The sequence below is a fragment of the Falco punctatus genome (assembly GCF_963210335.1).
Source record: "Falco punctatus genome assembly, chromosome: 8".
Classification (NCBI taxonomy): domain Eukaryota; kingdom Metazoa; phylum Chordata; class Aves; order Falconiformes; family Falconidae; genus Falco; species Falco punctatus.
The window spans coordinates 445194-457783 of record NC_137588.1 but is presented as its reverse complement, the minus strand read 5'-3'; the positions used below and the strand labels follow the sequence as shown (position 1 = coordinate 457783).

Here is a 12590-nt window from a genome sequence, read left to right as displayed (position 1 = left end):
CGAAAACTGATCAAAAAATTCATTGTAAAGTACAGGAACCACAAATTTTAAAAAATGCAGCATGGAGTACCTCAATTTAGTTGTTGGGGTTTGTTGTGGGTTTTTTTTAATAGCAAATAAAAGCTACCATAGTAAATCTAGGATGTTTTAAGAGCATCTGATTTTATAATTAAAAACCTTTATTAGCTTTTTCCTGGAATCTTCAATACGGAAGCAATACTAAATGACTCCATTTTATTCAATCATGCGGTACTTTTCCCATAAATAACCAGCTAGCAATAGCTATCCCAGAAGTGTTCACTATCTGCAAGAAACCTATAAGAAGTCTTGTTTCAAAGTAACAGTTGAACACTGACACACAGACACAGAGACACCCCAGGTACAAGGAATCTATTAACACTTCAACAAGGTGGGTTTATCCTGAGTGATCATTAACTCACATCTACTGTATACGTGAAGCCACAAAGTTTTTACTACTTGCATTTCTCATAACCTAGTAACACAAAAGTCTAGCACAACAATAACAAAGCCCGAACAGAAAGAACAGCGTCAATAGCCAGTACTTCTGTCACTCCTGAGTCCTCCTCATTTTAGAAACGACAGTAAATGGTTGCTTCATTCACACTGCTTTTCCTGTTTCGTGATCAGTTCGGGGGAGGATGAAGACACACACAGGCAGGATCCCATCTGTATGGAAGTCTCCATGACAAAGCACCACAGAGTCACTTTACTAGGGGGATACTCCTGAACAGAAGTCTCCCCTGAACATTTCACGCTCTAAAACCAAAAACCTGTGTGAACTCTAAACCCCGTTTTAATGAGTGATTAATCGTCAGAAAGCAAAGACACTCCACTCTAAATTGCTTACATCTCACTGACTGTAAAACACTGGGAGCTCACAACCAAGGAACTGGTTAATACAACTTGATCTCATCGTTTTGCTCATCATGCACAAGCTAAAATATAGGACAAGGTTTTACTGTACAGACACAAAGTTTTACTATACATCTGTTCCCATCAACAGCTCCTCACAGGAATAGCTTAATAATCCTTTGTGAAAGGAGGGATAATTTATGGACCCATTTTAAATTCATTTGGTCCCTCAGATGCTACCTTTGGCAAAATCTGATGAACACATTGAAAAAAAAACCCAACACCTCGCCCCCCCCCCCCCAAAAAAAAAACCCAAAAAGCCCATCAACCAAAGAAACATGGGGGGGGGGGGGGGGGGGGGCAGCCTAGAGGAAAACTAATAAAAGAATGGAAGCAAAAATTGTTTTTTTTTTCCCCACTAAATCTCAAATGCAGACAAATGGGTCAGATTTTTACTACATCTATTTCTGGAAGCTGTAAGGTATCCTTAAGACTTCTACAGCTTGCTTCTGAACTTTTAAAAGTCACAGTCCTTGACGCTTGCCAAAATTACTAGGCAAGTTTATCTGAAATGGCCAGCTGTTTTGTTTTGAAACCTTGTTCCAAGATTTGTTTTATTTTAAATAAAATTTTGTAATGACTATGTGGAAGTCCTCAAACGTATTGGTCCTGCAAAATCCACTTATTACATGTTTTCCGGAACCACTGACAAACCAAGTCTCGCTCACAGCTCTCCATCGTCCTTCCACCACTGCGTCAGAGGCAGGTGAGGTTTTGGCTCTTCAGCTGGTCATGACATGCAAATTTTGACACACTGATACATGTATTCACCAACACAAACACCCATGTCATGATCTGTTACCCTGAATGACCTATATAGAAAAGCTTTCCACAGCAAAGTTTATCCAAGTGCCAGTGGGAAAACAAACTAAAAAAAAAAAAAATCACGAGAGATTAAGGCCCATATGCTAGAAACAAACGGCATTTAAAATACTGGAGAAAATATAAAATATTGAACAATTTGATATAACCAAGAATGCAATGCAAGTACAGAGGATCTGGCTTCTTTGCTTACCACGCTTGGAACTGAGTGATATTTTTCAAATTTAGTCCTGCAATTACTGCAAACAAAAAATTTAAATAAAAAAGGGGCATGTTTACTTTTCTGATGCAAACTATTCCTAGGCTGTAAATGGTTTTTACAAATGAGACCTAGCTAATGGCTTTAATGCTATATAATATTAAACACGCCAAGGTAGCAGTATCTTTGGCAATGAGAACTGCAGAATTTAAGGATGATATTATTAGATTTACTAATATCAGAAACATCTTTTTCCTTTTGTGTGCAGTACATACATTTCATTCAAACATATTCCATTATATTTTCCACACCTCCTCCAGGATTATGAGTACAATACCTTATCTGTACTGCTTGATTTTTATGATTTTACTCAAAAGGTTACTTCTTGGTTCTCACTTGGTCTTCAACTTAATTTTGTAAGCCAAGATAAACAAAAATTTCTGGTTTGTGACTGAAGTTACAATGCTGAACACTTAAGAGAGAGCCACTGGTTCATCATAAAATAGGACAAGTTCAAACTCTCAGGTTAAAATACAGCCATAGCATAGAATTATCTATTCAAAAATTAATTTTCCAAAATATAATTCTCTGAATATGTTATACATTAAATATTGAGGAAAATTTCCCTGGAGTGAAAATTTTTCACAAATACTAATAATCTTCATTAAAGGAGTAAAACAAACTACATTCTATCTGGAGATGAAAAGGGGTTAGAGTTGGGGTCATCTTACTACAGAGTATCTTTACCACCACCAAGATGCAGGTTTCTCCTTTAATCTTGAAAAATATGTTCATATTTACATACAGTATACACACAGTTGAGGCAATTGATTGTCAACACGTGACAAATGTACCTACCCACACACAAGTAAACCTCACATGGTGAGAAAAAACCCTGTCCCAGTAAACTCCAGTATTCATAAGTAGTGCAAATAAATACTTCATCAGAAAACTATTTTCTTCTCACTATTTTGATGTTAAAACAGACACACTTAAATTACGTTAAAGCTAGCAGGAGTATGTTGGAAATGTTGTATTTAAGACCAACACACTTGCAAACTACAAATATCAGATCTAATGCTTACTGGCTGCAACATCATGTTCAGCATCACAGAACGAAGTATGCTGTTCAAGTTTTCCGAATTCACATCAGAAAGGGTGTTCAAAGAAATCTGCATTTAGAACAGACAGCTGACATACAAAGTCTCCAAATGAAAACTAAAAGGATAATACAGCAATTTAAACTTCCATCTTGCAACACTCATTTAAATAGATATTTTTACTTCATGACTTTGCTGCCTGCAGGATGAAAAACTGGCTCACTGATCAACCAAAAGGCTGCTCACAATAAACCCCTGAAAAGGATAATCAAGTTGCAGTTAGCAATTCCAACATTTCCTATTTCTTAAAATTATAAAGCCCAACAAAACAGAGTTGCAAAATGGCAGCATATTGTGACATGGTAAAATTTGTATCAAGGAATAATTCATTTATCCCTACTTAAATGTATATATATACACACACATCAAAACACAGTACCCACAGTTCCTCACCTAAGAATTACATGAATGTGCATGCATGTGCACATACACAGGAAAAAAAACATAGTGTTTGTGCCTTTCGACCTTCTATTACAATGCTGCAGTTGCACTGAAATACTGCAGAAATCTAAATCTAGCGCCTCATGTCAAGTACCAAATGTTCTAAAACAAGACACAGCAGAGTGAATTCAGGATAAAGAGATTTTAAGTCTAAATATTTGTCACAGGTGTCAGAAAATTTAAGTACGTTTTGCACTTTGTTTAGTACTTAGCATAAATCAACAGAAAGCCTGCAGATTATTCCCTCAACCCACATCCCAGACACTTTTTAATTTTATTTCTGCCACCATACTTTGAAGTGTAATGAACTTTAGTGTATAAAATTTTGCTACAATCTTAATGCACCCTGGCATAGTCTGAGACACATCTAGAAGCACTGATGATAAGACACGATACACGGCACTGGCAAAGCCTGTTACTACAGCTGGTTTGCAGATATTTACGGTGACTCATTTTGTAAGATAGATGTTGAACAGTACTTGTCTGAAAAAATGACAAAACAAGCTCCCACAACCAAAACATTGCACTAAAAAAGTAATTGAGAAGTTAAGAGATGTACCACATCCGCACACAGCAAAAACTCCCCCCCCCCCCCCCCCCCCCCGGGTATGAAATCAAACTCTTTAAAAAGCCTTACATGTGGTAGGTATATATACACAAGAACCAACCAAAATACAATGGATGAAACAGTAACAAAAGGCACATCATCAAAATGAGAACTGTAAAAATATCTTAAAAAGGTAGTCTGAAGTTTTAACCAATTTGAATTTATGCACATACATTTTACTTCCCTATCTGAAGTCACTGAACTGTCTCACTTTCCTGAAACAGTTTAATAGTGCGGGACCCCACAGATAAGAGTGTTTAAAAATAAAAAACACAAAAAAAATTTAAAAAAATTAGATTACATAAAAAGGGGCTTAAAATCTGGCCTGATACCAATTTAAGTATCCTAAAACTTCTGAAGCAATGCTTACAAAGGCAAACGTAGAAAGTAGAGAACCTTGCTAATGAAGAACTCTACTTTTTAAAATACTATAATAAAGTCATTCTTAGCTGACACTCCTGACCTTTTCTTTCCCAAAGATTTAAGCAAATTATTTGGTCCTTTTCAATCTACAGTGACAGCTCTTTAACAGAATTTCCTTTGTGATGTCTCTACAAAATATAAACTTTGTACTTCCAGCCACTACTTACCAATTGTCTCCACTAGCAAAACTTTAAAAAATAGAGTCCAGTCATATACAGCTTTTGACATTTTTACAGAAAATGTCTTTTAGCTTAATCTCAACTTTGCCGTAGTTCCATCTGTGTGTAACTGATGGTCCTTAAAAGATTAAATTCAGTTTAGAAACTGTATGGTTTTCCTTCCGATGATGATTCCATTTACTCTTCAATCGAATATCTGCATCAGTCCAGATACCACTTAATTCACTTCATGGATGTAAGATACAAAGACTAGACTACAAAAGTGACTCGTCAAACCACAAAAAACTCCCTTCAAATATTTCAATGAATTTTAACATAACTTTGGGAAAAAAGTTCTATTTGAAATAAAGAGATTCAAACCACCAAACCCCAAACCAGCTACCAGCTATGCAACACCATGTCATTGTCCTGAATTTCTTAAAGACTATCATTCAAAGATAGCCTGCTATTTATAACTGCTTATGTTTATCCTTCACAGTGACAACAAAACCAAAGTGCCCACATAAAAATTGTAACTCATTCCTGTGCGTTTACAATCTGTAAACATCCAGGATATCATATAGGACTTAAGCACAGAGGATGAACTTTCCCGTTTTCCCTCTAACAATCCAAAAAGAGAGAGAGAGAGGGAGATGGAGAGAAAACGACATTTCCTTGCATAACCAGAAATGTGCCTCTAAGCAGTGTTCTTTAGCATCAGTACCAGTCAGTGGCCATACACCAGTCATACACATTCAAGGCTTGGCTCAATGCCACAAATTCTGAGTTTTCTAGAGTAGGGCCAATCCACTAAAATAAAGAGTTAAAAACCCCTCAATGGATTATATATATCAAGGCAATGAAGTGTGATCCTTCATGGAACAAGGACTGTCAGTACCCCTTTGCACAAACCATGCTTCTAGAAAAGCATCTCACATTGAAATTTCAGTCTTTCTAATAAACTATTGTTGCTTTCCCCAAGACAGCCCCTTAAGAGTATGGTCTGTCTGGGCTGCAGGATTCTCCAAACGACTCCATGACTGAATTCAGGGATACTGAGAAAGCAGCGAGAGGGGTGGCGGTGTCCAACAGCCATGATACCATATAGAAAGCAGCCTGAGAAATACTCTACCTGAATACACCTTTCAATTCAGTGATCAGCACCTCACAAGAACAACAATAAAAGAGGAGCAGAGCTAGCATTAGTTCCTGGGAAAGTAGTGCTTTCCTCCCACTTACAAACCAAATTGCTTTAACAGCAGTGTGTGATCTAAATTTTAGTCTATGTCCAGAATGACCCTGTGTCCTGGAGAGGAAGACATGTAACATTATGTACGGCTACAACACCATTAGAAGTGCATTGTAACCTACATTATCCACTTAGAATCCTCTCTCTGAGGGGAAAAGCCCAACTTGTTAATATGCATGTCTTGGTTGCTGAACATCACAAGATTCTGGGATGAGAGACTGGGGGCAGGCAAAAAAAAACAACTACTCTCATATTTTAACCAAAAAAAAAAAAAAAAAAAAAAAAAAAAAAGTGCTGTAGGCAGCCAGGAGCAGCAACAACAATCCCCTCCCCAGAACTGATTGCACAAACTCAGAGAGGTCCAAAGTCACACTAGAATCTCTGAGGCACTCCTGGTTCTGAGAAAGAAAAGTCATGATCCAGTAGTCTTGCAGTACTGTACACTAAGAAAACAAACCCGTTTCTATTTCTTAACAAAGCCAAAGCATCTTCTCATAGGGATCACGTTCACCATTTCCGCCGGTGTCTCCAGTCTCACAGTGTTGAAATGGGACTGATCAGCCTACGATGGATTGCACATCACCCAAGGAGAAAGGAAGGCATGGAAAAAGGCATACAGTACATTATATACTGCTTCACAACCATGTTTACGGGGGGGGGGGGGGGGGGGGGCGGGGCGGGAGGGATGAAGGTGAGGGAAGAATTATTGCTGTTTCAGTAATACAATATGATAGCCAAACCAAATCAAACAAGATCACAACAGTCAGTATTTTCACACTGCGGGAAGATGGCTCATGTTTTGCCTAAGGATGAACTTGCCTGGGGATTAAGGGGAAAGAAGGAGTCCCAAGGAAGGAAGTCAAAGTTACACCTGGGAAATCAGCTGCATATTGAAACTTGGAGATCGAGACTGTTTGGTTAGGGGAGCTCCTGGGGGAAGGAGATCTTTACCTTCCCCAGCTTGGCCTAGTCGGTCCTCCTGTAGGCTGATAGTTGAAAACCGATTGGTGTTGCCAGCTGCTAGATTGGTGACAGACTCTGAACCTGCTCCAACACTGGAGCCTGTCTGACTGCCATTCACATAGTCAAATGATTTACTGGAGGAAGCACTGGCGGTCCTGATCAGGCTCAGACTGTTGGCTTTTGACACCACCTGCCCAGCAGGCAAGCTGAGGTGTTTCTTAGTAGGTGTCATCTCAATTATGTCTGCACCAAGGTCAGTGGATTGGTGCACGTACTGCTTCCGAGCTACTGAATCGCGAGGGCTCTCATTAGATTTTGCTGTACAAGAGGTTTCTTTATCCTTAGCAGAACGCCCACTTGCCGTTTTCCTTAAGCTGCTCTTCTGGGACACAGATGGTAGAGGTTTGGTCCCAATTGGCTGGCTGCTGAGGGAAGCTCCTGATGAAAATCCTTCATCAGCATCATTAAGGGTCACAGATTCCTCTCTTCCATTTATACCTTCAGTATCTATTAAGAAACAACCAAAAAAACCCCAAACCAATCAGAACACACAGTAAGCATTCCAGCTGCATGAAGATGATGTGCACAGAATGTTAAACCTCGTTTGCCAATCCACCCGGTTTCCACTTGCTTAAAAACTTCTGATTCTCAGCCAATGATCTTCCCATCATATTTAACACAATAATGGAATCTAACAATAAGTACTCCCTGAGCTGATTTGCCTTTCTTCTACATAACTTTTATCAGCCAGAATATCTCCCAAACTTTGTCTATAAACAAGAAAAATTAGGCCCCATTTGGTTAATTTGTTTCAATTCTGTTGGCAGGTACTGGTGCCCATTCTCCTCCTACACGTGGTTTTTCAGAAAAAGTTAAGAAAAAAAAAAAAAAGGCTTTCAGACTATTTTTATCCTATTTTGAGGCAAGACCTAAGCATGTTCAGGATCTCTTCCAATCAGAGTAAGTTCCAGCAAGTGCTTGGTAAGCTTCAGAATTAGGCTACTTCCTAGGCCAGCAATCACAACACTGCAACAAGAGAGAAAAGGCTTCTGTTGTGTGTAGCTGGCACTTCAAACAATGTGACTGTATTTTCTGTTGCAGATTAACCTAATTCCTAGATCTCTCTCCTCCAGAGCTCAATCCTCCCTGAATTTCCAGCAATCCTATCCAGGTACCTCCACCATATTTCCTTTTATCTCAGCATCTAGATTTTTCAGAGAAAAAAACCCAACCATTTCATTAAGAGAAATTTAACCTCTGAAACACTTCATGTTGTAGAAGAGGCACTGTGGTTTTGACTTGGAATCTCAAATAGAAAAAAACCTGACAAACTGCTTTCTTAAATCCTTGTTTTCAGGCCTATAATATGGTTAGGGTTGTAACAGACTTTTTTCTTCTTCTTCTTTTTTTAAATCTTTCTCCAGTACTTTTTCTAAGCTCTAGGTACTCAAAAAGTGTTATCATTTTAGTAGAAAACTGAACAGCATTCAAATTTCAATGGAGCTTGAGTTTTTGCTCCATATATCTAATTTCAGTGGGAAAAGGCCATAAAGTTTAACAACGCTACCAAAAAAGGAGACATTCAGGCTGTAAGAATTTTATTTTTCTTTGTAAGAGCTGTGGATTATTTGCTGGATAAAAGCTGATTATTTGAGAGAAATCTGCAAAGCCTGTGGGTCTGTCCCAGCTAAAGCCACTGTACTGCTCCACCGGCAGTTCGTTCAACCCAGCTTTCCACCAACCAAACATGTTTAAATCTCTTGTGGAATGGGAAAAAAGTGGTGGCAAGGATCTAAGAGATTCTAACATTTGAGCGGAAGCTCATCCTTTCATGCTGATTGTTAGCAGAGCACTAAGGAACATATTACATCATGACAAGCAGAACAAACACAAAGCTTTCAGTGTTGCCACCTCTGTGTAGCAGGAATATAGCCTGATCCAACTTCATGTTTCTGAAGCGTAAAGCAAAAAGAAAAAATTACAGGGAGTTTTTATTGTTCTGTTTTAAGCTTACTACTTCTTTTCAGGACAGGCCTTGGAATTATCATTACTGTGTATCAGCCTACAAAGGATGTTTAGCCATCTCAAATCAAAACCACTCTCAGGCCTCTCTCAGAACAATGCAATGTGAGATTATTCTGTATTTTTGTATTGTTCTTTTTGACTCATCAGTCTCCCTGAAGCAGAAAGGTAATATAGTTCACATCACTGCACTTCCCTGGTAAAGGCTGTAGCCTTAGAAAAAGAAGCTTCCTAGGTTTCAAGGAAGGGCTATTATTAAAATCAGAGTGTGTTACTTGCTTTAACTTCCTGTAACCGTATTTGAAATACATACACTTTCCCTCTCTTCTGCCCACCCCATCTGGTCAATGTAGGCCTTCCATCTTCTCATTGGGACATAAGTGTATTTCCTCACACTAGACAGCCATACATTTTATTCACAACCCACCACATCTCCATTCCCTCCGCCCCCAACCTTCCCACACACAATCAAAGATGCTAATAAAAACATGACGTAACTGGAACATACTGAAAAGCAAGAGCACTTTTTCAATAAACCAACATTTATGTTTCTTTATATAATCATGCAAAGCTGGATGAAAGCGTGTTTGGTTACAAGCAGCAATAGCAGCAGCTGAAGTCCCCTCTCAAGGCCTTCTTAATTCAAACAAAAGATGTGTCTTGCAAGTATGTCTCTCCAGACAATACTGCTAAGCTTTTTATTATTACAAGAACATTAGTTGTCTTCAAAGTTTATGTTAAAACGCTGCGGAGTAATAGGATGCTAAAACAGATATTCCTATTCAGGGACAGCGAAGCAAGACAGTCATGCTGAAAAAGTGCCATTTTATCCACAGAATTTAATGGCAAGACTGAGAGGGGTTGCTGCAAGCTTTTGGATGCTGCAACTATACAGAGGCCTAAGCAGCTCAGCAGTGCTCAAAAATTAAGAAGACAGAGAAGACAACATGCAAGAGAATTTCTGTTTAGTCAGACCTATATACCTATAGGAGTTCTCAGTGGGACTGATTTCAGCAAACATTCTTTTCCCAACACACATTCTTCCTCCTCTAAAAACTGCCCTCAGAAACAAAAAATATTTGAGTCCTTACATATTCTGTTTTGGGGGAAAACCAGAATGAAGTCATAAAGCTTTCTCCCTGTAATAGACCAGTAACACAATTAAAAAAGAAAACTAAAACTAGAAACCTACTCCTCCCAAGCACTCTTCTACTGTAAGGTCAGAAGTGAAAGAGACAGTGCAACCTGACAGAAACCGTACAATTGCACTACAGCGTGTATTCAGGACTCTCACTGTTCCTTGTCAGCGTAAGTCTGTCCCCAAGTAATTATTTATGCCTGTACATGATTAATCCAGTAGACATGGATACAGGATTCTCCACTGACACAAAATGGCGCACATAACCACAGCTGCTACCACCCAAGTGGAAATCTTTGTAAAGCATTACTGAGTCATGCTTGAAATGTCTTTTTCTACTTATTGGCTCAAAACACCGATCTGAAGAAAGAGGTTTGTACCACTTTTTAAAGTTACTTTTATTCTGTTTATCCTTCCCATACTTGAAGGTTGAAAAGTCACTAGAAATGATCAGTCTCTCATAGTATTTGATATCAAAAATATATTTGTGAGAGAGAATTTGCTAGCTGAAACTTTCTGTGAAATCAGCATCAGTAAAGTAATAGACCACTATGCATACACACACAACTCTATACTGATAAGCAAGCCAAACTCCATTCCTTGGTCTTCTCTCAGATGCTGTCAACTGGCAGAATTCAGTTTGCCCAAGCATGTAATTATATATTGCTAATGTTACAGAAGTAAAGGGTATTCAACCCACTTCAACAGAAGTAAAGCATGTGGAGTGACTCCTTATCCAAAACCCATGCCAAATTATATAGATGTCTTAAAATCAATTAAGAGCAGGAGGCCAAATCTTTATCAACTTTTTTTTCCCCCTTCCTGTCTCTCCCAGAAGGTTCTCTGCAGCTGAGGACCTCTTCCATATCCTTCAGGTCATGCACATGCAAAGTTTAGTAAAATGGAGTAGGACCAACTGAACAAGTGAATATAGAAGACAGGACTCATTTACGGAGCATGCTCAAATTGAATATGCACCAGGAAGTACGTTATAAACCACACTAAACATTTTTATGCAACTATCTTCTACAGAAGCATGATGTCTTAATCATTGTTTGCTAGCAACTCTGATTAAGGGTAAGGATTCTGTGATAATACTACATTAAATCTCCAAATTCTCCTGATTATTGTTTCCAGAAGACCAAATCTGAAACCTATGTATGTCATATCCAAATGTGTAAATAAATCTCATTTATGATCAGCTGATATGCTTACAGAGGCTGGAAATACCAAAGGAATGTTCAGATAGAAAAGATGACTCAAGATAGGAAAATACTTGAAAATATGTTTAACTACATTTACAAGAAATTGGTTCTCATCTCCAAGGAGAAATCATGATTCAAATTCAGTACTCAAAACCACATCTTTTATACAGTAAAGATGAGAAAATTAATAGATGAACTTAAGTGAAATAAATTTCTGCCAGCTACTCTACCTGCCATTCTTGGCTGCAGAGTGACATACAAAGTCCTGCAGCATTTGTGGGGACAGCATGACTGAGAAAGCAAGCAGTAACTGTTTTTAAAGTTTTTAGAAACATGACAACTTGATTTCTTCTTGAAAACAACACGTGCTTTTTTGGTACTTGTCTTTAGAGCAGCCAACTCGTTCATATAAACGAGTTGTATGTGTATGAATTTTCAATTAAAGGATGACTGGCAAATAAAAATATCAGCAGTTGTATATCTGTCTTAGATACACTTGACTTTTAATGGGAACAGGAAACTTCATTCTTGGAAATTTAAAGACTGCAGAGTAACAAGACACTATTGTAACTAAGTTGTAGCCAATCAATTTATAGAGTCTGCTTTTCAGGACTAGATTCATGTTAGTCTGGTGCATTTTTTCTGTCTGAATATTAAACATGCTCAGTAATAGAAAGTTTCCAAGCAATCCCAAAGCTCTTGGTTATTACCCCATCATTCTGGGGGGAGTTGTTTTTTTATTTCTTCCCTTTTTTGCCATGCCAAGCAGTCTTTCACCACACAGATGCAAGCCCCAGGCCAGCCCACATGATAACAAAAGGTAGTACCTGACCTGATGTTAAGTATATAGGGGATGCGTGTATTGCAAAGAGAAGCTAATACACCCTGGGATAGCGGAAACAGACACTAGAATGGAAAGAAGTTCTGCTTGGGGATAGGGAGCCAGGATCCTCCTCCAGCAACTGCCTCACTGACTTCTGCCTCCTCATCTCTGTCCTACCCTCTGTTGTGGCTGCTGCCAAGGTGGGCTCCGGGAAGCCATGCTCAGGGGTCCTGCGCATCGGCACCTCCCCCTCTTGCTCACGTTTGATCCCTAGGTCTGTGGAGCCGTGTTGGATCGGTGAGCCAGGTATGCTTGAGTCAGCCTCGTTTGAGAAGTCAAAGCCATCTGGGATTCAACATATAACATTTTAGTGCTTTTCTATTCCATTCTTGGCATTCCAACCCAGGCAGGGAAAATAGAATATTTACGTGGACATGGAACAGACAC

General features: G+C 38.7%; 1 protein-coding gene across 2 annotated transcripts in view; it reads right to left on the bottom strand.

Moving 5' to 3' along the window:
- Positions 1–375: 375 nt before the first annotated feature.
- HYCC2 (hyccin PI4KA lipid kinase complex subunit 2) overlaps positions 376–12590 on the bottom strand; it is a 55791-nt gene continuing 43576 nt past the window's right edge. Inside the window, exons 12-13 of one of the 2 annotated variants that reach the window (XM_080400574.1) lie at positions 12321–12488; positions 376–7462 (exon numbers count right to left, since the gene is read on the bottom strand). In XM_080400574.1, the coding sequence (XP_080256700.1) occupies positions 6858–7462; positions 12321–12488 (773 nt within the window). In that variant the 3' untranslated portion in view covers positions 376–6857. The remainder of the gene's footprint in view (positions 7463–12320; positions 12489–12590) is intronic. The other variant, XM_080400575.1, reaches the window with a different exon arrangement.